Source organism: Cinclus cinclus, chromosome 5, assembly GCF_963662255.1.
Source record: "Cinclus cinclus chromosome 5, bCinCin1.1, whole genome shotgun sequence".
NCBI classification, from domain to species: Eukaryota; Metazoa; Chordata; class Aves; order Passeriformes; family Cinclidae; genus Cinclus; species Cinclus cinclus.
The window spans coordinates 57,583,673-57,609,291 of record NC_085050.1 but is presented as its reverse complement, the minus strand read 5'-3'; the positions used below and the strand labels follow the sequence as shown (position 1 = coordinate 57,609,291).

The window sequence follows — 25,619 nt, the reverse complement described above, 5'->3', positions numbered from 1 at the left end:
ACATTGACGTGGGAGGCAGAAGGTACACGTAGGCTGGTGCAGGGCTCTCTGCCAGAGTGAGTGGGGAGAAATAGGGCAGCACAGGCTCTCTTTGGGTGTTTCAAAGCAAATCTGGAGCAGATGTTCTTTAGCCCTGAAACAGTGTTCTAACAATAAGCACTGATCTAACCTGACCGTAATAAAGGCTATCCCTGCTTCTAATTCTGTCCAGCAAATGCAAAGAGATGTATACAGAGGTAGCAAGCCATGGGAGGGATTTAAGCCATCTTGAGCTATTTAAAATTTGATGGGCTAAACCATCCACTGCACTCCCTCTGCCACCATGGAAGGGTAGCACCTTCAGACAGAGATTAGGAAAAGCACCTTGCAAAATTGAGCATTCCTGTAAGTGTGTGAAGAGGGTATTTGTGGTTTTACTGGAAATCATACGTATTTGAGGTGTGATGTAAATACATCTGTCACTGCTTGCTAATGTGCACTCAGGATTTCCCAGCGGGCTTGAGTGAACTGGGAGCCTTAATTTGTTAGGGTTCATCTTAGGTCTGATCTCCCACGTGCAGCTTCATTAGATTGGACTCTTGCATCAGTACTGAGCCTGTGGTATACGAAGATAAAACTTGATTTTCAGAAAGTAAGGCTGAGACCCCTAAATAACCTGATGCTGAAAAGGCCAGTGTTTGTTTAAGGCAGTGGGAGATACTGCTTTCTTAGTGTTTTTAAAAATCAGGTCATTTGTCTAGAGACTAACATTGGGATCCTGCTTATTAAAGTCTTGACCTAAATGTCTTACCCACTGTGCATTGTGTTTTCCTATGAGGAAAATAATGAAGTGCAAAAATTAAGAGAAAAGGAAGTCTGCGAAGTCCTGACTGACCCACTCATAATGGCACAGGCTGCACAGGACTCAGTCTGTACTGAGCACAGCCCATTCCCCTTGCATCCCTCCCGTCCATCCTTTGCTCTCAGTGGAACAGTGGTTTTGTAAATATTCAGTGCCCAAGCAATTTTCTTTATTTGGTTAGGACTGTAACACTTCAAAGAGACTAATTGCAAACAACAAAATCAACTAAACTTGTTATTTGCTGCACAAGCTCCTTCACTGACCCATGGAGCAGGAGCTCCACAGGGAGCACGTGCTTGACTTTCTCTCCTGGGACACATCTCTGTCTCAACGTATTGATGTTCTCAAGACAGCATTTGGGTAGCTGTCTCACTTTTCAAAGGTCAAATACTTTTTCAGCTCTCCATGGTTGGCGTACAAGCCTGGTAATAAATGTTTCTTTACCTGAGAGCTCTTTTTACCTGAGGATTATTGCCAGGTGTGTGGTGATGTTTTCTTCCCCAACACCTCATGCTACCTCCAGCACTGCAGGCCTGGAATAAATATGCAGCTATTCCTGCTGCATCCTAAAGCTTCTGTGCGTGAATGCAATAAGACTAATCATTATCTGTGTCTCTGACTGGCTGCCCAAATGATGGGTCATATTGGCTAAATTATTACCTATCATCGTTCATGCTATTTCCATGTGCCAGCTGCACGCCTGCTGCAGATGACCTAACCTCAGCCACCAAGGACAGTGAGGACTGAACACATATTTCACTGAGAAAACTGAGGATGCCCTGCAACAAGGAAGGCTTAATCAGTGCTTTGTTGTGCTCCCATTTTGCTGCATGGCAAGGTGGCAAGGAGAGACAGGCAGTGTGGAAAATTTTGCTGACACAGCTCTTATATTGTCGGCAATTAATTAGAAAGTTTTGTTCAATAAAATGTATTTTGGCCTAGGAAGGATGCCCTTGACTTCAAGTTGGGTTATTAGAGAACTGAGTGTCTCATAATATCCTTTTTTTTCTAGTATGCTTGCTTATCATTGGAAAAAACAGGTCTTTGCCTGCAGTTCTGATTGAGCACAGATAACTTGTAGAAGGTCAATTCACTAATGTTGTTATGGGTATCAATTTTGGTTCAATTTGTCTATTAAAAAAACAAAAACTGTAAAAGAATGCTAGTTATAATGAGATAGGAGTTTTGTGTGCAAATCTACTATCACATCCTTTTTCATATACTGTTTGACCACATGCAGCTAACTCTAATTGTAATTTGTTTTGTGGAGGAGGAAGAAGAGTATATACAAACACATCCACACAAACACAAGTAGTTCATCTGGCAGTTTTGGGTGTGAGGAAATGCATGAAGTTTCCACCCTGCAATCAGACTTTAATACTTCCCTGCTGGTTATGGTTCTCCAAAGGTGGAGAAAGGGGTAATTCAGCAAATATTACCACTGGGATATAGCACATGAGCCAGGAAGACACCACCCCATGCTGCAAGTCATGCCCTCTGGACTTTGAGAGGGGTTGGTGGGGTAGGATCAGATGTTAAATAAAGGAGATATCCAAAATTGTTTACCGTGAGAGAATACTTCGTTTTGGAGTTAAGGGAACAGAGAGCTGAGAAGCAGGCATGAGGCTGAGGAAAGCTCCATGTGAGGATGTTTTCCCTTTCCTTTTCTGGGAAAGGAAAGCAAATGGTAGACAATGGGGAAATAAAACTGGAAGGAGCAGCTCATTGCCCAAAGGGGCAGATGTAGAAGTGGTTTGTAGGCAATGACAAGTGAGACAGGCAAGGGTTAGTTTTGGAACTGACCTGGGGTGAGGAAAATAGCTAAAATTAGAGATTTAAGATCCCCTTTAGTAGACGTGAGCCAGCACTGTGCCCAGAGAGCTATAATGCAGGTTCCACATGAATGAAATTTTATTTGATGTGCGGGGAGAGAAATCTGGATAAGAGGGAGATTGGAGGTTTCCTGAACATTAGCCTGAATTTCTAGCAGGGATCCTATCACCTGCAAGGGCTTGGCCTCACCAGTGCAATGTTTCTGTTGGCTGATGAAGGAAATATAACACTGCATTCACCACTTGGAGGATCCCTGCAAAGAAATTGTCTCCAAAGGAAAAATATTCTGTAACACTGACTTAACTTGCACTGCTTTCATCCAGTCGGGCTGGTTTGAAGATTTAGATGCTATCAAAAAGGAAAAAGCAACCTAGAAAGGTCCAACAGTGTATTGTAGGGAGAAGGAATTTTTAAGTCAGCTTGGTCCCTGCATCTGGCTTCTTTCTCATTTTATACCCTTTGCATCTGCTTTCCCTTTTTCCTCATCACTGTCCCATCTCAGCCATCATACTTTCAGGCTGGCTTGAATCAGTTCTGTCACGGTTTTGTTTTTCATTTAGGCAGACACCACAATGTGAACTTGCCTTAGCTTGACAGAAATGGACAGATAATATTCTGTTATATTGCTAGTGGAGTCCTACACACCTCTGCTGCCAAACAGATTGTTAAACATCCTTGTACAATGTTTGCTTTGCGTGCAAGCGAGAAATGAAAGCTAATATCTGCTTTTAGATTCAGTCCCTTCCTTATGTGTTTTATTTGGTTTTCTTTGCACACACTTCAAATTTCCTTTCTATTCGAACATACTCACCCTGTGTTGCTTAGTAAGATTTGAAATGCAATGACTGCTTGCTCGTGTTTAAAAGCTGTCCGACTCTAGAGCTGACTGTTCTTATTTCTACCCATTTCCCTCAGAGGTGGTAAGTAGCAGTGGATAGTACCTCCTCTTGGAGCTAAACATCCCTGTCCTCACATAAATCAGCAGCTGCCAGTGGATGAAAGCCATCTGTGGCAAACAAGTGTCAGGTCAGGGTGCCCTGGTAGGTAGCAGTGTCTATTGGTCGCTCTTGGAGATGCTCTTGAGTCTTCAGTGCAGGATGCACATTGCTATTACTGAAGACAAAAGCTCAGCCAGGAAGCACAATTCACATTGCTGTCCCAGGATGTGATATGATTCATGCTGCTAAAATAAAGTTGCATCTCTCTTAGTTACAACTCACTGGAGTCTGTTTGACCAGGCATCTCGGTCTCTATGAGACTTCTGTGCACTCTGCTCTGAACAAGAGCTGCAGACAGAGAGGGTTTAACTGAATCAGTGATGCTGGTTTAGCTCAAATATGATGTTTAATAAGGGAAAATAGCAGCTTAATTTGGAAAGGCATCTTGTAGGCTGGGGGAACTGACCTTGTTGGAGTGACTGCTGCCAAGAGAATTAGGGAGTTGCACGTTGTGCTCTGAAATGTGCAGTGGACATGCTGAGCTTGGCGCAGAAGATTTGAAGAGGGGTCCCTCAAGCCCAGTACCTTGTCTGAGCTTCAGGCTTTGCAGAAAGGAATTCCTCATGGAATAACCTGGATCGAAAGAAGGGCTCATTCTTTTGCATTAGTGAATAATTTCCTCATACAATAGCATAGGAGGATCAAAGTGTCCCCCATCCACCTCTTGTTTTACTGTAATCCTTGGCACGCCTTGACACTTCCCTGGAGTGTCTTGTGGACTGTGATGAATGATGACCTCTGCAGGAGGAGAAGGCAGTAAGGACATCAGGTTGGCTGCTTGAGGTGGAGTTTTCCCCTGCCTCTCCCCACTATGCTGTTCTTAGCATCTGTGCCGTAATTCCAGATTTTCTGGTTATCCGTGGAAAGGCTTAAGCCTTCCTCAGCAGCAACTAAACACCTCAAGGACAGGCGAGCAAACAGTTGAGATGCTCACAGTTTCTTTTGTAGCCCAGAAATTTGCTGTAACAGACACTGAGCTTTTCAGGGCACAAAGTCAGGAGCTGCTCGCTGATGGATGGCACAGTTTTCAGCCAAGGCTCAGGCATGGAGATGTTGATAGAGTGAAGGCAATGGCATTGCACCAACCTGTAGGCTCCTCCACCTCCAAAGACTGTGTGTGGTCTTGGTCAAATTGAATGGCTTTTGATGCTACCTTTTATTGTCTATATAAACTGGCTCACTCAGATTCCTTAATCAAATCTCTCCCTTTTTTCTCAAGCAAAACCACATTTCTCTCTGCCTTGGAACAATCTTTGTGGCAGCTAAACATAGTGGATGAGCTGCCTGCCGCTGCAGTGCCTACACTTGGAATTTGTGTTTTGCTGAGCCGTCTCTGGGTTGAAGAGCTAATGAATGCCATGCCTCTGATCTGTGGTCAGCTAGGCTCTAGCCTCTAAACAAAAAGCAACAAAATGTGTCAAATATTAATTTGAAGGTTTAAGCATTTCTTGACTTGCTTAGTGCTGACCATGAAGGTCCATCACAGGTGACCTTCTTCCTCCCTTTTCATCTTGAGCCTGACTACCACACTAGAAAGTCTGTTTTTTCCTTCAATTCCAAATGTGTTCATTTTTTTTAGTATTACTGTCATGACAAGTCTCCTCTCATTATAAATGATTCTGTCTTCTTCAGCTGCTTGCTTTTTCTCATTTATATTTAAGATAATGGAAGAAGAGTTGCTTTTGATGATATAAGCGAGCTAGATTTTTGGTTGGTATTATTACAAAATGAGAGTTCTGGGTGGATAATGTAAAACTGTAGGGCTTTTGAGTTTTTTAGTACCTGTGAAGCACTGCAATGACCAGAAAAAACTAATATATCTCTTCCCTGCAAATTGATGAAATTTCTTGATGTATGCATGGAGTGTGGAAGGCTCAGGGCTAATAACATTACAGGTCTCAACACGTGTACTAAGTGGTCTGCGGTAAAAAATTTACAAAACAAAAGCATTTGACCATACTTGATACTGAAGAGAGGTAAAACTAATAATCACTGTAGACTGGTGCATTTATTTTATGTTACCTGTGAGAGCTGTAAAATGAGGTTTAGGCTGTGTGCTAGAAGCATATAGCAGCTCTTCAGCCATGCACTATAGCAGTAGTTTTATCGTAACTTGAAAGTAAAAAAACATCTGTAAGTATATATGCATTTCTGCTGTATTTCAGAGTTGGATATATACTGTTTGACTATTTTTTTTCCTCCTGTATTTCTGTTTTGCTTTTGAATCATGCTGTCCTGTGGAGATGCATTCACATTTAGTTAAGTTTTTATGTTTCTATTTGTCTATAAGACAAATGTCGCTGTTTAGCAGTTACGGTTTTAGGACATGTACATTGGACCAGGTCAGATTTTCTTCATCTCTCCTCTCTCTCCTGTTTTTTCACATGTTGAATATGTGTAATTTTTTTCTCCTTATGAGACATGATTCTTTTGTTCAAAGTATCAAATTTATGCTTTGCAGTGACATCAGGTACTTCACTTTATGGATGATATATTACAAAAAGGCAAGGAGATAACACATCTTCAAAATCTCAAAAGGATACATTTTCCTTTTTTCATTTCTGTGTCATCCTATTTGTTCTTTTTTTCCTACCAGTTCCTACCTTCCTGAGAGTCTGCTGTCATTTGTGAGGATCTGCAGTGCTTTTTTTTGGTAGCCCAAGTGGATCAGGTGCACTTCAGGCTTCCAGGTCAAGGGTGCATTATGGAAAATCCCAAGTCTGGCGCAGCAGCATCTGGACATTCTGTTGTGCATTTGGTGCCTCTGGTCTGTACCAGTAATTCCCCTGGGCATGTAAACTTCAGCATCTAACTTCATGTAAAACCACATGCCAAACCTGGGGAAGCAGGCATACAACTTTGACCTAAAATAGTTTCTTTTCAGTATTCCTATTCACTTTCTCGTAAGTTTTTAATGTCTTTTCTTTTTTATGGGCCTGGTTTTGAGTCTTAAAAGGTCAATGGGTATTTTCATTGGCTTCACGCTAGAAAACAATCTCACCTTGCAATGTTCTGCTCTGAGCTATCCATTAACAAGAATAATCTGAAAGCTGACAGATGTAAAGCTACAAATCAATGTTGAAAGTTTTTTCCACCCTGGGATTATGTATTGTCATCAACCCCTTGGGTTTTTCAGAGTCTGAAACTACATCTTGGCCAAAGCTGACTTCATGAGAGCTGGTAGCCCTTAATGGTTCAGAGAAAATATTAGGTAAATCCTCCTTTTCTGATGTTTCAGAGGCAGTTCCTTCCTGCCTCTCATGTTTCTGCTGTGACTTTTCTACTGACATGACTGGTCATGGCAATGCCTCCAGACCTGGATCCTTCAGGGTGGGCATTTGAGATGCTGAGTATATGAATGAATATTCACCATTGCTACCAGCCCCCCAGTGGCCTCCCTCAAATGAAAAATTAGCCTCTGGGACATAGGTGAGAGCTGCTTGCATCCCAGACTTTTTAGGATATCAGCATGGACTTGATAGTGCACCATGGTGCTTGTGTCCAGTACTCAGGTCTGTTAGGAAAACTGGAGATCCCTGAAAGTGCTACCCAGTTCATTTCACCTTAAAGTACCCTGTATATTGTACAGTTTGTTTGTTAGAAATCTGCTTTACTGCAGTATATGTGTTTTTCATAATATTAATGGTATTCTCATTGTTGGAGCCTCTGCAGAAGTCAGATATCTATAAAACAAATTGAGATGCCAGTGCTGTAGTTAAGCATTGTTTAGGCAGATCCCTGAGCCAACATGAATACATCTATTAGAACTGAGCTTTACAGTATATTAATATTTCTACATAAGTAATAAAGAGTTTAAAAAGGGGGCTGAGCAGCATTTTATGTTTTTTCAGGGAAACTGCTTTATTTCTGAAAGTAGCTGAATATTGAAATTCATACAAGGGAGTTTTGTCAGCTTCCTAGGGTTGATTTACGTGAAATATATTTTTATTTTTTTTAGCATAGGCTTGTTTCTTCTCTCCCTCCTTTCCATCTGTGTCTCCAGGGGTAGGAAGCAAACTGCTGGTAAGTTTTGGGAGAGGACTGAACTAACCTGAGCTCCAAACCAAGATATGACCAAGGGGCTGAAGCTGTGCCTGCTGGGTGATTTTCAGGAGTGTCTTGACAGCACATCCATCCATACCAAGGTGCACCAGGACATGCTCAAAGGATGAGAAAAGGCAGCCTTTCTCACCATCTCTGTGTTTCTGGTGGTTTCAGTGGTTGGTTTTCTCCACAGTTCAGGCTGGTTTCCTCATAGGAACATGAGTAAATGGAAGAAATAAGTAAAATAAAAAACAGTGCAGTCAGAGACTGAATGGAACAAGTGCTCTGTAGAGAGAAGAAGCACCTTTGGTGGCTTTGGAGAAGGAGTTTGGATTTTAAAACAGGTTTGAAATAGCTAGTGGGTAGCAAGAGTTGAAAATAAATGGGTTTGGTGAAAGACAAAAGGTGAGGTTTTGCTGGCAGGTTTGTAATTCCTGTTGCTCAAGACTATAGATGTAACATGTACTGTACAGACAGCAGGGCCTGCTGTCAGGTTTCCAGTTCATGTCTGGCAATGCAATATGATCTGCATGCTAATGAAGTCAATCCTAACATGGGTTAAAGGAAGAAGGGTGTGAGCAACTGTAGCTCCACCTTGGATATTTTATGGTTTATTCCTTTTCCTCTCTTTGATTTCAGCCCACCCTCAGAGTGTGTTTACACCTAAAACACTGGGCATCAGGGCTGATTTGGAAGTCTAGTTTATGAATGTGGGAGGCACCTCAAATCTCAAACCTCAGAGAAGTTGGGATCAAGGGACAGTGGTGCAGAGGGAGGTGAATTGCAATGCAAAAAGCAGCCTTTGTGATTTCATTCTGCCAAGCTGGACAGGAAGAAGTGGGACCAGGCAAATTTTCATCCATCCACACGTGTGCTGTGGGGCCAGGGAGCTGATTTCTTGTAGTTCCAGTGGATTGTCTCCTTGGGCTTGATTGTACTGTGCCCTCTTCCTCAAGATAAGAGCATAACACAAGCAGGTTTTAAATATTAATGTGGAGTTCACAGGAATGTAGCTTGGAATCACAGAATACTGAGAACTGAAAAGTCTAACCTGTCCTTTTTGAAAGCTGTCCAATTTCTTTTTTATTTACAGCATTTGAACCACTTCACAAATTGGAAAGCAACTAACCAGCCATTTCACAGGCAGATTATGATATGTTTAAGAAAGTCCAAGGCATTTATCTGAATGCAATTGGCCATCTTGCTGACTAACATCTAGATTGGAGATATTACACACACAGTTGAACAGAGACTATTTGAAGATGATGGTTTTCTCTTATTAAGTTGTGTTTGCAGCTTGCAACTGGAGATTTGGATAGTGGTGCAAGCTGACTGCTTGTGGCTCTGCAAAGGACTCATCACATTGATTGGGTAGATGAGAAAATGCTGGGGCGTGAACAGTCACTTTATGATTCCTGCACTCAATTCCATTCTTCGCAAATGCAGAGGTGGAGAACTGCTGGAGAGTGCCTGGCTCCATCTGGCACTGCCTCTGCACAGTGCACACGAGTTGTTCAATTAAAGATGCACGAGTGCAGGCAAAAAGTGGGGAACACACATTAGATGAAGCTACACCCGTTGCCGTATAGATGGAAAAAAATTGGATTTTCCTCTTTCCAGCTACACATCCTTGTTCTGCATAGAAACTAAAAGGCATGTTTCAGCTTGTGTGGATAGAACATACATAGTTTAATTTAAAGATAGAAAAAAACCCAAAACCCCCAAAAGCTGGCAATCCCAGCCTCCAGTAAATCTCTTAAAGCTGTAAGTGTGTAGTGCTTACATGTCTGCACTCTAATGTGGTCTGAATGAAAAACTGACAGCACCTGTTACTGAAATCAGAAGTGATTTCTCTAACAATGGGATACTGGGGAATTCCTTCCAGGCTTCTCTTTAATAGAGTTTGAAGGATTCGGGTTGGAAGACTGTGCATAAGATCTGCACCACTGGCTCTGATGGATGTGAATCATGCCAAGGGACAGTGATTGTTTAGGAGGTTAGAAGTTCACTCCATACATTCAGTAATAATACACAGCTGATATGTCCTTTAAAAAAGAGATTGTGTGCTTCTTTATTCTCCGGTGTGAAACCACATGTGGATTGGGAAAAAAAAAAAAAGAAAGAAAAAAAAATTTTATACATTCAAATCCAGAAATTCAAAGTAACTACAACCACATCTGACAGTATTTTTGAGAACTAGAGTGAATTTTAGCTAGAATGCCTAAAAATAACCCTTGAACTGAACTTTAAACTATTAGATTTGTCCATATATAATAAATCCTGATCTACTGTTTATTAGATCATCTCTTCTGTAATCTTTTCCTATGGGCATAGTTCATCTGCATTTCTAAAAGCATTACAGCATGATGTTGAAAGAAATGCTCATTTTTTTTGTGTCTCATGCATGATGATCCAGTCAAATTTCTGCATTCTGTATTCAGAATCAGTTGCCAAGTCTGGAACAAGCAATAGGACATTAATACCCTCAGTGGATGATTGCCAAAGGGTACAAGAGGTTCACAAAGGTGGATTTGGCAGAGGTCTTGGGCAGGAAACGAGATAAGACATTAGGAACTGTCTTCTGCTAGAAGAGTACCATGGTGAAGACAACAGGTGATTCTCCTGTGCTGTACCCATTTGTTTCCTCATGTTGCTAGGTATGTGCTGTAAAATAACAGCTAAAATTTAGTTTGATGCCTCTGAAGTGACATATTTTTAGCAGGATCCAGTAGTTTCTTGGAGAAGAATGGGTCAGAGAGAAAAAAAAAAAAAGAACAAAATAAAGAAGTATCTGCTTTTATTCAAATGACAACTAAATTTGGGACCTGACATTAAGAGCTGTTTGGAGACAGAAAAAGTATTAAGTGCTGATACATGCACACCCCCACAAAAGTCCCACAGAAGCATAGAAGTTGATATTTCATGAATATGCAGTCAGGCTGCTGTTTGGATTCTTATTTTTTCAGCCAAAACCTAGAAATTTGCAATAACAGCGAGAATGTTTTTGACAGAAGAACCTTTCTGTAACAATCCAGCACATGGAATTAACTGTAGATCATTGTCAGAAATGCAAAGTTTTGAGTCAAAAGGGCTCTGGTAGGCTTTTTTGCCTGTTGAAAATCAGTGCTTTCAGTGGCTCTTCGAATGTATTAACTGTCTTGCTGACAGTGGTGCTGCAGTGAAAAGGACAAGCTGGGGCAGTTGGAGTGAACTAGAGACTGTTGTGATGATTTTGCCCACTTTGGCCCTCATTCTTTGTTGTTTAATGTTAAATGCTGAGGCTGAGACTCAGAGGAAAGTCCCAGCATGTTAAGTGATTCCAGCTTGAAGTGCCTTGAAAGAGCTGAGTCTGTGCCATATCTTGGACCACTGTTGTAGGTTTCCTCTTGCTACAGGAACTCAACATATGGCCCATTGCAGCATCTGCCCAAGCCCAGCAGAGCAGTCAGATGTGGGGGCAGAGTAGCCTTGGGCACAAAAAACTGCTCCCCTACTAGAAGAGGTAGGAAGAAAGAAAATCGAGGAAGTTTTTTTTTCCCATTTGTCAGCTGTACACAAAGGAATGGATCTTCCTTCTCTCAGATGCAGCATCCTCCTCCTCTGCTTTTCCTTGTTACCTTGTGTTAGTTAAGAGGGAGGAAAAGGAAGAGCTGTGTACAATACTTGATGTGCCTTTTTTAGGACACAGGGCTGTGTGCAGTGGTATTGTTGAAGACAATCTGCCACAATGTTGAGCACTGTGGGGCCACTGCATATGTAATCTTTCCATCAATGGATTTTTCAAGCCTTTTGTCAGCATCAGTAAATAAAGCTCCACAATCCCAACCACGCCAAAAGCAGTGTGTGAACTTATGTTCACATACAGGATTCTGGCACAGCTTCCCAAAATAATGGCATGTGTGAGCAGAGGGGAGAACTGTTCAGCTGTTTGATGTGAGGCCGACTTGGCCTTCGCCTGCAGTAAAAATAAATCATGGTTGCTCTCAAACACGTGGAAGGAGCTGTACATAATTTAGGGGCTAATCTCACCTTGTCAATTCCCTGGCCTGCAGCTCTTGAGTGGCAACCAACATGTGGCTTTTGGTCTTCCAGCAGACATTTACCATGAGAAGGTTTTGCAGGGTGATGTCTTTAACATAGACTCAGTGTAACTTTGCAATCCAACAGTGTGTTAATGAGTTAGTGCTGTCCGTGTAGATATTTCTTTTCATCATCCTTTTTCATCATCCTTTTCACATGGAGTTCTTCAAGAAAAAGTACACGAAAACAAGAAAAAAAGACAAAAGAAAGGAATATTTTTGCTTTCAAATATTACTGTTTTTCTAGGGCGTTTCAGAAGATGTTCTGAAATGCATTTGAAAATGCCTGTAGAAAATTAATTCCCATGAGATGCTTTTATGTGACAGGGAAGAGAAAAACAGCTGTGATATAATCCTCCAATTGTATTAGTTTTGTGGGGTTTTGTGCTGCTTCGTTCAAGGCTTGCCTAAACCTTCTTATTTGCTATGTAAATACAACTTGCACCATCTTTCAGTAGAAGAAGAAATGATAAAAGGGATGCTGTAAGCAAAGGATATGGTTGCCAAATATGAAAAGGGCTAAACTACAGGGAGGGAGGAAAAGGAGGGACCTCCAGGTTTTGTGCTTCTCACAGCCTTCCCGACTCCTGCAGTGCTCCGTTTGCCTTCGTGCAGCTTCAACATGTGTTAATAATTGTGCATGGAGTCTGGACGTGCTCAAGTGAACGCTGGGACTGCTGCTGTTGAGCTGCTGGATTAGTTGTACCTCACTTGGTCCAGCCCTGCTTTAGGTGCAGCACAGGGAGCAGGCAGGGCCTCCTGGCTGCCAGCACCCCATCCCATCTCCTTGAGTGTCAGGCTCAGGAATGCAGAACTCGCCAGAGAGTGAAGTCATCAGGGTTTGCTTGGACCTTGAGCGTGGAACTTGGAGTGCAGCCTCTCCTTCCAATTACGTGAGCAAATGCTGGCTTGTAGCACGCAGCCAGCAGGCTGAACCTTTGGATTGTGACCCCCGGGGGGCTGCTTGATGGATGTCTCCTGTCATCCCTCACCTCACCTGTGAGCCTCACCCAGGAAATCCTCTCTGCAATTTCTTCTGGAGGGGCACCTAGTTATCTCCATTCATGGGATGGAAAGTGCATGATGTCTGTTACAAAGTATTATTGAGTACACCGGGTCATTGGCTGGAGATTCAAGTGCCAAAATTAAAAGAAAAAAAAAAAAAAAAGATAAAAAAAGATAGCAAACAGCCTTTCTTGCAATCAAAGTTGATTTTGTGATAGGAAAACACTAGTCAGAGTCATTTGGGAAAGCAGTCTGCTATGTCTGGGAGCACCTGGAAGAGAGGTGAGCAGAGCATCTAAACACATTGTGGTTGTATGACATGTGGTGGATTTTCCTCATGGCAAATACAAACTACTGGTCACTCGTCATGTCACTATTTCAGGAAAGGGGAACAGAGAGAAATGGGGGAAAAGACAGTCCATTATTTATGTGAGATTTTTTCCCTATGAGCAATTCCCTACCATGATTTTCCTTCCACCAAGCAAAAATCTGCCTCCACAAGCCTGAGTTCCATATGGCGGTCGGGAAATAAAAGAGAGAAGGAAAAAAACTAAAAATTTCTATTTTCTTGCTAGTCAAATGTGCCCTGAGTAGAGAGAGGCTCCTCTGTGAGTTGCAATTGCTCCCTTGTGGACGCTGGAAATGTTTTGGGGTTTGCTTTTTTCATGACTGCAGCTCTAATCTGAATGATGGCAAAACTTAGTCTTCTGCTATTACTGCCAGCTCTCTAGATAGACCAGGGAAGAAAAAAGTGAAGTATCACTTTGGGGTGTTTCTGGGGAAGAAATGTTTCCACAGCCATAAATTGCTTTCTTGGAAGCCCTGAAAATTCCTATCCCAGTGCTGTGTTTCATGGAATCAAAGTCAGCAAAATCTTGGATTTGAAAGTTCAAAAGGAGTAGAAACTGAGTCTTACCCAAAAACTTTAAGGTCTTGATATGGCAATGCATGGTAAAAACAAACAGTAAAAATAAAATAATTAACTTTATACATTTCTAGTTGTAGTAGTTATGGTGTTTTTAAAGGTGTTTGTCTTGGAGCAAAGATTGTCTTGTGAAACATTATCTGAAGAATCCCACTGTTGAAGCAGTGCTGCTTTCCCCCAAGTTAAAAATTCACAGTTTATTGACAGCCTGAGTTAATCTGGAGGTTTGATCTCTGTTCTGTGCTGTAGAATTTAGGTGTTTTTGCACAGGTTGCAGTCTCTTCGTGGTTTTGCTTGGATTTGAGAATCATTTATATGTAAATGATCCTGATCCCCTGTTCTTTTCCTCCTTCCCAATTAACTTGGTTTTTGAAGCACACAGTTGTGTGAGCAAAACCGGCAAGTGCTGCTTCCTGGTGCAAAACTGAGTGGTGTTAGCATGGTGATCATGATTGCTGGAGCTCATTACCAAATTGACTCTTTGAATAATCAAACCTTGGAACTCAGTTCAGTGGTGTCCCATCCGTCTCACTCCATTAGGTGACTTCGAGGCAGCTCTTTCATGTCACCTTACAACTTGTCCTATGTAAATGGCGAATGTGTTTATTTTCAAAAGCAGCAAGAAAGCCCAGTGGAACAAGAAAAAAGTTGGAAGAACAAGCCCTCAAAGAGATTTTGACATTGCTGCCAAGGGGTTTATGAAAGATAAAGCAGCTCATTTTTTTATGGCTAAAGGAAAATGCCATTAAATCCCTTGTGCCTAACTACTACAGTAAACTTGCCAGAGCTGTTCCAAAAACAGCATGCCGTGGGATATTCAATGATTTTCAGTGAAAACTAGGCTTAAAAATGCAGATCTCCTGCGTGTGGATCAAGGGTAGCTCCAGGGTGCTCAGTATATGTTTCTGTATGCTCACACATGACTGTAAGAATTATTTCAAACAGGGTTTGCTGGCTTTGACTTTGAAACTGCATCCACTGTATCTACTCGCTTCCTTTGTACGTGGCATAGGTAATTTTGCAGAGGGAAAATAACTTGTTGTTGCAAGAGTAAACGGGAAAAAATTTGCAGGTTGCTATCTACCAGGCTAATCTATGTTATGAAGAAATAAAGCATACTTGTGGCAAGTCCTTCTGCAGTAAAAATGCAGTATTTTCTGATTTTAGTCATCCCTGTACCATCGGGGGAAATCATTGCTTGGTGACTTAGTGCAGCTTTGAGCAGAAACTGGAAGAAATCTGTCAGGGTCTGCATGTTTTTGCATTGTATTTTTCAGAGTTCATTTAAACTCAGGGCTCATGATGAGAGGGAGGTGGCAGGAGAAGGCTGGAAAATCTGATCACTGAGTGTTGTAGTCCTATTTTCAGATTAGTGTCTGAAAACACTCAGGTTTTCAGGTGAGTTCATGTAGAAACTCCATTTCCTGTTGCTGGACATGGAGCAACAGTGACTGAAGGATTTTTGGATGCTGGAAGAGGTGGGATGGTAGCTAGGTGTTAAGGTATGAAAATTAAAGTGAGAATGGATCAGACAAGCCTTTTCATATTGCTTCCTTACCTGCATTTCACAGTCAACCCCAAGATTTTCTAAGGCAGAGATTGAGAGGGCAGTTGTGAATATCTGGTATTTAACTGGGGTAAGAGTCTTATGCTGAGAGAAGCTGGGGGGTGCTTATCTTTGAGAGTGGTAAAGGAGATGGGAGAAGTAAGCTTTTTCCATGAGCTGTGTGTGTGACATGGCATGACAGGGGTGATGCGGGGAGCAGCTGAGGGCAGCCTGCTTCAGTTTCCCCACCTGATATTTCAGGTCAAGCCATAGACAAATCACTGTGAAGCTCCAGTCTGTGCAAGCACCTTGGTCTAAATAGGAGGTTAAATAAGGTAATTGTAAGGTGGCCATCCCTCAACATTCCCCATACATTCAATACTTGGTGCAGCTGTTGCAGGATGGACAGTGGATTAATGGACTTCTAAAGCATGTTCCCCACCTCTTGCTGCTTGACTGCTCGTTGCAGGTTTTTAATGAATTAGCCCACTGAGAATTAAAGTCTTGAGTATCTGGATGAATTAGCCCACTGAGCATTAGTCTTGAGGATCTGGCTGAGCTGATGTGCGCTTTTGCTTGTGTCACATGGCCTGTAGATCAAGGAGCCCAGCATTGTTCTTGGGATGGAGCAGCAAAGCAAGAACCTCAGAGAAAATTGATGGCTTGCTCCAGAGTGCAGCCTTGTGTTCATCCCTCTGTGCACTTTTGATTTTGGGAATGAATTTGTGATTCGGTTTAGGGTTTTGTTGTTTTGGGTGTTTTTTATTACCCCGTGGAAAATGCCTTTCTTTCTAAACGAGCTGGGTCTTCAGCAACACTTAACAATTAAAAGCACTTCTGTGCTAGGTGTTCCCTAAAAGATGGAAAATAAGATTTTTACATTAAAATGCCAGGAAGAAAAATGGTGAGGGCATAAAGTGCTGCTTTATTTCCATCAGATGCTAGTGCTTTTGGAAAATCAGTTGTGTTCCAGTGGTCATTACCCTTGTGTGTGCTTCTCTCACAGTTTGCTGCAGCTTCTCTCTGAAAGGTGGCTGTGCAGAAAGCCTTGCCTGAGTCGGAGCTCCAGTTACACCCTGCAGGGCACTGGAGTCATCAGAGGGGATATTCTTAGGACCTAAGCTCCAGTCCTGTTCCCTTCCTCTTTCTAACCAGCTCTGCCTTTGTTGCAGGAGTATCCACATCGGGGGCTCTGGGCCCGGGGAGCACCACTGCCAGCACCACGCCACGGGTGGCCACCAGCACCACCGGCCGTACCACCACCACGTCGGCCTCGGGCAGGAGGAACAGGAGCACCAGCACCCCGTCCCCCATGGCCGATGTCCCTGATGAAATGACCACTCACCTGCCGCCCGCCTCCTCCCAGCTGCCGCCCGCCGGAGCCGAGAGCTGCGACCCCATGGAAGCCCGCGACATCATGTGGTCCCGGACCCGGCAGGGCCAGGTGGCAAAGCAGCCCTGTCCCTTGGGCTCCATAGGTGAGTCAAGGGCTGGGAGGACACAGCAGGCTGTCTTCACTTCCTATGACACCTTGTCAGTGTGCACCCAGTACTAAAAACCTTGTGGGGCTGTGCTTGATGTGCTGGGAGAGCCTCTGCCTCCAGAAATTGTGTACGATGCGCCTTTCCTGGTTTTGCCTGTCTTTGGCAAAACCAAACCCTGGTTTGGCGAAAGCAAACCCTGGGCTCAGTCACTGATGTGTTGGTGGCAAATTCTTTTCTTGTTTTGCTAAGAGAGGGGACAAGGAAGGAACTCAATAAAACTTGTACTTCGAAGTTCCTGAACCAGTGTGAGTGATCTTTTAAACTGCGGCCAGCATCCATGGTGATCATCTGGAAAAGGAGGGGTGTCGGGGGGGAGAAGCAAAGCCAAATCTTTCAAAATGGTTTATGGCTTATTGGATTTTGCTCCTTTTCTTCTGCTCTTCCCGCAATTGTTTTCTTGAAAAATGTTGCTTTCGGAAATTTTCTGTTCGATTTGAAGCATAATCACATTAAAAATGGGTTTTGGCATATGGTTCAGCTTGCTGTGTTTTAACAAATGCAGTTTTCTAAAAATAGTTATTTTTCATGCTAGTCTTGGTGTCCAGCCCCAAACATTAGCTTTCAAAGAAGAAATCTTAAAAGTGGAGGAAATTGCCTGAACATGAGGGCTGAAGGGATCTGATTTGCAGGAGAGAGAGACTGTTAATTCTCCACTTCTGGAGAGCCGTTCACACCTGTGTATATGAGAACTGACTCACTCTGGGATTTGGTGAGGACAGACTGATAAAATATATGTTAAAGTAAGAGGAGGATGGAAAGGCATCAGGGCTGAGAACAGGTAAAGAACATTTTTGCTGTCTTTCCCAGCCCTACTTGGTAAAATTAATGCAAAAAGTATGATGTGATTCCCAGAGAGAGGAAAGGACATTCTGAACCAAAGCTGTAAAAAGGAAAAGAAAATGGAAAATGAAGGCTAGATGCAGAGAGTCCTTTCTTGAGCACAGGAGCTAAGGACAGGATGAAAATAACTAAGGAAAAGATAATAGCCCAAGTTATGGATAGGGAAAGGCCATAAGCCTTTCCCATCTCTGATTTCAGTGATTCATGCAACTTGCTAAAGATGTGATACATTAGCAGTGATGCATTTCTCTTTGTCTGAAAGGTATTCTGAAAGGTATTCTCTTTGTCTGTCTTAGGCATTTTGCTGTCTTTTCCAGCAGGGGTTGGGCAGCTCTTCCCAAACAAAACTCTCCTCTAAAGTCCCTCTTGACAGCTGGGGGCTGACAGTAAACTTCAGCATTATATCTTGGCATTTGCAACATTCAAACTTTTGTGTGTTTCCACCCAAATGTTGTAATGATGATTCAGAGCCATAAAATCTTCATAAAGCAGCAAAGCAGATGAGGCATAGGGTATTATCCCAAATCACCAGTGGTGGGGCAGAGCACTCAAGATGCTGGCTCAGTGTTTGAGATCTACTTCTGATTTCTCGGTGCCTGGCAGCTTTCCTGCAAGTCCTCTGTCTGTAATTGCTGTTTGCCAAGTTGGAAACAGTATTCCTGCACAACGTCACAGGTCTTTTATGTCTTAGGACCCTTAAAGGACCAAGATGATGGGAAACTAGGATGCTGAGATGACTCAGAAGTGTCCTACTCAAGACCTGAGTGCCTCATAAGCTCCCAGAAGCCTTTGACACAGAGTGCTAGGGGCAAAATGCAACCAGCCACATTGAACACAGCAACTTTCCTATTACAGGTGTTGCAACTTTCCGATGTCTGGCACCTGATGGTATCTGGGAGCCCCAAGGACCTGATCTTAGCAACTGCTCTTCACCCTGGATCAACCACATCACTCAAAAGGTAAAACTTTTCCCGTGTGTTGACCACTCTGAGTCTGCACAGGGACCTTGATCAGCTCCCTGGTTTTCTCCCACAAGGAGCCCAAATGGACCAACAGTCATACATAAAGTATGAGCTGTGTATAGTAGCCAGGAATTGCAAGGAAAAAGCAAGTGTATCATGGAAATTAAGGCAAAGAGGGTAAGGGAAGGCAAAGGAGAGGGAGTGGAGATTGGAATTAAACTTAGAGTGAATGACATTTCTTGTTCGTGGCAAGAAAAGGAGAAAGAGGGAGGAGGAGGTGGGTGGACATATGGAAAGTACTGAGTTGTTGAAAAAGGAAACACCCTTTCATGCATCCTCAAGGATCATTTTCATGTCACACAAGCGCAGGATAAACCCCATAGTTAAGAAAACTTTACCAAAGGAAGGCAGGCTCAATGTGAAATGTTTGGTTTGTGCCTCTGACTTTCTGTTTTTCACTTCTGCCCAAATTATAAAAGAACTGGTGGAATAGAAAACAATGCTGCAGTAATGCTTATCTTTTGACTCCTAAATCCCTTGATGAATGTTTTCTAGCACTTCATCATTTATCAGTGTTAAAAGTGCATTAACGTGACAATAGAAGTTCAAGACAAGCAAAGCTTATTTGGTAGCAATATGTTGAGCATTTTTGTTATTAATGCACAATGGTGCTTTCAGCTGATTTCATTACAAACAGAGACCAGATGTGTGTTTACACCGTGGAGTCTGTGGGCTGAGTCTTTATTATAGCAATTTGTGGGAATTTTTTCACTCCTTTAGCCAAAGTGAGTGGGTCCTGGTGTTGCAAGTGAGCTGTGCTGCTGCACAGTAGTGGCACAGAACTCCCAAAGAGCCTCTGCTCACTGGTCAGCAGGAGGGGGTCACCCCATAGACAAGACTCTTGGACATTCTCCTCTCTGCCCCCCATCTAAACTGAGACCTAATGATCTGTGAATTGCTAGCATTGGTCATCCCTGCCTTGCTTCATCTGTGCTTAGAAGGAAAACATCAGTTAATATGGGGCTGCTGTGATATGGCACAGCCACTACAAAGCCCGTGGTCCTTCTGTCCCTCTCCTGCCAAGCATCCAGCGAGCTGATGAATACAGGCTGCTGTTGCTGGCATTAGCAGCTGTGTGCAGTTCTTGTTTTATGACCTACATACTTACCCTGGAGGGGTTAATATTACTTACTCCAGCCATAATTCACCCAGGCAGCTGGGAGACCTCATGCTGCTCAGTGAAGATGACTAGGCCGTTAGCCATTAGCAGAGGGAAATAATAGCCTGCACTGATGAAATCTCCATCAAGGTTAGGCTTATTTTATTTGAAACCCTAGCTATCATTTGCGTAACAAATGAGCCCTATTTAATTTGTTACATGCTTTCAAAGCAGGCTAAAATGGAACAGGCAAGTTTTCAGAAATGCCCAGCAGGTTACAACTGGGACTAGATTTAATTTTTGTTCTGTTCTGGAATTTAGTTATGTTCAGCATTGGGGAGTCTATGAGATGACCCTGGATCTAAAGCTTTTTGCCTGAGTTGGAATTCGTTGGGATCTTGAGATATGTGACCCAACCTCAACGACAGCTGTTGCAAAACATCGAGACTTTTCAGGAGTGACTTTTGAGGGGAAAGCCTTTCAAGGCTCGCCTAGGGGTTTGTGTTGGGGTTGCAATCATCAAAACATTTATATTGAAAAAGACCTCTAAGATCACTGGGTCCAACCATTCACCCAGCACTGCCATGTCCACCACTAACTCATGTCCCTAAGTGCTATGTCTACATGTCTTTTAAATCCTTCCAGGAGTAGTGACTCAGCCAATTCCCTGGGTAGTCTGTTCCAATGCTTGACCCCTCTTTGTGAAGAAACTTTTCCTAGCATCCAATATACACCTTCCCTGGTGTAGCCTCAGGTGGTTTCTTCTTGTCCCATCATTTCTTACCAAGAGAAGCGACTGACACCCACCTTGCTACAGCCTCCTTTCAAGTAGTTGTACAGAGGGATGAGGTCCCCCCAAGCTTCCTTTGCTCCAGGCTTAACACCCTCAGCTACCTGAGCAGCTCCCTGGAAGCCTTGTGCTCCAGACCCTTCCCCAGCTCTATTGCCCTTCTCTAGACTTGCTCCAGCACCTCTTCTTGTAGTCAGGAGTCCAGAAATGGACACAGCACTCGAGGTGCAGCCTCACCAGTGCCCAGTACAGGGGGACAATCACTGCCCTGATCCTGCTGGCCACACTGTTGCTGTTCCAGGCCAGGATGCCACTGCCCTTCTTGGCCACCTGGGCACAGGTGGTTCATGGTTTATGCTGGACAGCTTTCCAGTTACCCTTCCCCAGCGTGTAGGGCTACATAGGATTGTTGTGACCCAAGGGCAGGACCTGCACTTGGCCTTATTGAACCTTGGCCCAATGATCCAGCCTGTCCAGATTCTGCACGTGCCACATGAGGGCACTTGAGATGATCTGCTTCATGATACTGCATCACATTTTCAACTTCAAGTCCACTTGGAAACCCCTGGTTAGCCAGGCCTGCTGATAAATGATGGAAAGTGGCTCACTAAGCTCTTCTGCCAGCTCCCTCAGTACCCTTGAGTGGATCTCATCCAGCTCCACAGACCTGTAGATGTGTAAATGGTGTATCAGGTCACTGACTGTTTTTTTTTCTGGATTGTGGGGGTTTTCTTCTACTCCCCATCCCTGTCTTCCAGCTCAGGATGCTGGGTACCCTGAGGACAACTGGTCTTGCTGTTAAAGACTGGGCCAAAGAAGGCATTAACTACCTCCTCAAGTCATTCCTCATTCTTTGTCACTATATTTCCCCCATATCCAATGGAGATTCTCTGTGGCTCTCCTTTTGTTGTAAGTGTATTTAGAGAAACATTTTTTATTGTCTCTTATGGTAGCAGACAGGTAAAGTTCTAGGTGAGCCTTATCCCAGCTGATTTTCTCCCTGTATAGCTTCACAGCGTGCTTGTAATCCTCCTTATTTACCTGCCCTTTTTCCAGAGGGCATAAACTGTCCAGGTCTGTTTTATTCCCCACCAGCTCATCTTTTGGCACATGGGTATGGCCTTCCTTTAAGATTCAGTAGGATCCTTACAGTAAATACACTTTTAAATTACTTAATAAATGACCAATGGCTGTTTGGTTTCCCTGTCCAAGCAAGAGGCTTGAAAATCATCACTGCATTTAAACATGGAGACTGATTCATCCATAAATCAAGCACTGGTTTCTAACATCCCAGCTGTGGATGGGATGCTTCCCGAAGCTTGCAGATTGGCTCCAGCACCTCTCTGAAGATGAAAAGGAGCCTTCCTCCTCTAAGTCTAGCTGTGGGGACAGCTAGAGGGAGCAGTAAGCCAGCTGTGCTACCAGGACAGGGCTAGTTACACCCTGCAGCTCAGCTCTCCTGCATCCCCAGGTCACTCAGCCCACTGCAGCTGCAACACACCTGACAAAATGGCTAAAAATACTTCTTTGTCAGCCAGGGTTCATACCTGCTTAGTGTCTTCATTTCTAATCTGCTTTGCCTCCCAAAAATCTGTCATCTGCTGGATCCAAACTGCTCAGGAAGAACAGTGATGGGTCCCCTGGAGGGATTTCAGCCAAGCCAGAAAGGATGGTAGGGAAATGCTGTGCTTACTTTCATATCTGTGTAGTGAAGTAAGAATGATAACTTACTCCTTCTCTTTTCTCCTGCTGTGCTCAGACTGTAGATTGGGTGTTTGCTTGCTTGCATCATGGTATTAGGTTTTACAGCCGTTTCCTAGCTTCCATTAGAGTTATTGTGCTTGATGGAAGATCAGACAAATGTTCTCCTCAGCAATTCATTGGCCTCCTGACATTTACTTTAACTTTATTGTTGGTGCCTACCATGCCCTCGTAACGGAGTGGGAGAATAAACTTGCCAGTGAGATTGAATTATGCACTGCTACCTGGGTTATTTCTAGAGTTCAAGTAGTAACAGGAAGCAAAAAGGTCAGCTTTGGATACATTGCATCATCCTGATCATGAGGCCACTCGTTCAGTCTTAGCCTGTTTGCTTTTACGTGCCATCCTTAGTGCAGTGTGTGACTTGCCTGAGGACATCTCTTCCTTGCTGCAGCTTTCAGCTGTGGGTGGTGCCTGGCACTGCCACGCTCAGCTTCAAGCCCCTGGAAGAGGGGAGGCCTCTTTTGTAGCACAACAAGAAAACGTGTGCCCTTCACAAATGCACAAAAAGCCTCAATCCGTAAATCTAAAGTACCCATGCCCTCCTGAATGGCCTGGATCATGTACTCCCAAAGAGCAGGTGAACCTTAGGATTCATAGCACCTTCCTGAGGTTTTGTAGAGATGCTTGGGTGTGTGTTACAGGGAGAGTGATGTTTTGTGGAGGACATCCCCACAACTGAGGGTGCAGTTGTAGTCCTGATGACAGCACGACGAAATCCTCCATCCAAGCTGCTTTTGGCAGGCTGTTTTCAGAGCACCATCATGGATTGGATGGAGCAGATGCCACAGAGGGTGTCTTATTAAATGGTCCTTAAATGCAGTTTAAGTTGGTTGAATACCGTAGTTTTGAAGCCACTTTTTCAGTGTTCTCTAGGTCTGCTGTACTCTGTGGAGAGCGCTATCTTTTCTCCCAGGCAGCTGGCAAAAGGACAAGAGGACGTTTAGGTTTTTGCATCAGGAGGCATTTCTTCACAGAAAGGGTGATTGTGCACTGGATTGGGCTGCCCAGGGAGGTGGTGGAGTCACTGTATCTGCAAGAGTTTAAGCAAAGGCTGGATGTACTCAGAGCTGTGGTCTATCTGACATTTTGGTGTTTGTTCATAGGTTGGACTTGGTAATCTTAGAGGTTTTTTCCAATGTGATTCAGGAGAAAAAAAAAAAAAAGGAAAGGATGGTAGAGATGTTCCGACTCTTTTCTGTGAGTGTGCACACATTGAAATTCCTGCCAGGGAAGGAAAAATGTCTTGAAGGCTTTGCAGTATCAGAAGTTAGCCCACAGCCCCTCTTACAGCCTTGCTACCTGACTTCTGGCAGCTGATGTTGCCTGGTGAAACCTATCAGATGTTTGTTCCTCCAAAAAACAGCATCAACTTCATGATATTTTCAGTTGACCAGTCCACCTGTACATTACTGTTTTTAAAAATCCTAGTTCAGTCTTTCATGCCATCTTTTAATTTTTTTATATGAGTTTGCCTCTTCAGAAGGCTGCAGGAAAATACTTTTGTCTTTATGACTATTGGTGTTTTAGTTCATTTGCTCCCTTCTCAGCATATTTCTTATTTCTAATAAATTTTCCTCCCTAATTTTTTTTTTCCAATTTCTCTCATTTTTATTTTACTGTTCTCTTCTGCAGTTGGTTTTCCTCTGAGAAAGGTAGGGCTGAAACATCGAGCACTGCTGCGGGAGGGTCTTTCTTCATCTTTCCAGACAAAGCTCCCCACTTCTGTTTGTTGGTATATATAAAATAGGTGGGAGAATACATCCTCTCCTAAAACTGTATTTTCACAGTCTTTTCACTCATAAGAAGGTGCAAGATAGTGGCACAAACTTGAAAAGTGGTAGCAGAGTGTTACACTGGATTTCAGGTGCCAATGATCATTTGTAAATCTGGCCTGAATCCTGTCTTCCCAAATGGAAGAGGGGTGCAATTTTTTTGGCAGACCTGTAAAACGATGTTTTTCTGTTGGCATTGTTGGCCAGAAACATGTTTTCACTCTATCAAATTAGCATTCCGAGACTGGTTTTAATCAGTTTGTAAAAGGTAACCACAGAAACCAAAAATTTGTTTTCAAATTTGGTTTGAACAGAATGTTTTCTTTTTTCCCAGAATCCTATTTAGTTTTTAAATCTAATTTTTTCATAATCAAGGTAGAAAATGTAAATAAGTAGTCTCATATCAGGGAGATATATTATTTTCAATTGCCTTTATTTTTCTCAAGCCTACCAGTAGAAAGGTCAGTTAATTACACATTGTTTCCCCTGCTTCTTACTTGCCTCTCAGTATCAGCTTGAGTTATGGAGAGCCTCCAGGGGTTGTTCCTGTATTCCTATGTAACTGTGTCAGTATTTGGGTTAAAGAGTATTACATCTTTTGGAAGAAATAGCATAAAGAGCTCATCTTTCATGCAGCAATAATGAAGAGAAAGATGTGGAGAAGTAATTTATAGAAAGGAAGTACATTAGTAATGCATCCTCTTGGGTAGCAGTAAGCTTTGCTGAGCATTACGTAGAATTAACAAAAAAATAAAAAAGGGGGCTCAGTGCTGTTGTTGTAAGAGAGCAGATACTCATCTTATCTGTGGAATATTCATCCAGTATTTGGGACTCACAGAAGTTTGGTTTGACAGCATTGCATAGGAGACACTTCAGTTTCAGTGTGAGAAGCTCAAAAGAATTGGGGAAATCAGCATTAACGTGTCACACAGCCATCATTCTGGACACCCCTCTCATGCACACAGCCAGAGTGGAAAGAGTATCTCAGCACAGCTGTAGTGACCTATAGCTGCACATTCTGTGTGACTGTATGTAGGTGTGGAATTGTCAGTGCTAGGATGTAGTTTCATTACCTGCCAACTAAAAAACATTTTCCCAGAAGAATGGCCCATCTGTGTTTTCAGGAAACCTGGGTGTGTGAGATAATTTTGGGTAAATACTTCTATGTCCCAGAAGTTCACAGAATCTGAGCTTTAGTCTGCCTTTTTCCTTGGGCATTTCTTCCATTGCTGCCTATTTTTTGTCTTGTTTATTTGGCCACAGTATAATTCCTCAGATTTGCAGATTCTAGGGTCAGTCCCAAGAGAAAAGGAAAAGAGTTAATTAGTGACCAGCCTGCATCACTTTTGCAGATAGATAGGAACAGCAGCAGCCTGCAGGGAAAGAAAACTCTTGTGTTTGCTTTTTGTGTTTTCTCTGAGTGTGCCAGTTTGCATAGGTTTGTGGTCCAAGGGAAAATGCGGGAATCAAATATCAGGTACTAGGGGTTTTGGTTATTCTCTGATGTGTCTGTAAAA

The 25,619-nt window shown here is 43.0% G+C and overlaps 1 protein-coding gene across 17 annotated transcripts in view; it reads left to right on the top strand.

Annotated features, from left to right (window-relative positions):
* Window positions 1–25,619, top strand: part of ADGRL3 (adhesion G protein-coupled receptor L3) — a 250,473-nt gene that overhangs the window by 140,606 nt on the left and 84,248 nt on the right. For 9 of the 17 annotated variants that reach the window (XM_062493019.1, XM_062493032.1, XM_062493033.1 and 6 more), the window contains 2 exons: window positions 16,444–16,749; window positions 18,511–18,614. In XM_062493019.1, the coding sequence (XP_062349003.1) occupies window positions 16,444–16,749; window positions 18,511–18,614 (410 nt within the window). The remainder of the gene's footprint in view (window positions 1–16,443; window positions 16,750–18,510; window positions 18,615–25,619) is intronic. The other 8 variants (XM_062493030.1, XM_062493027.1, XM_062493026.1 and 5 more) reach the window with 1 other exon arrangement.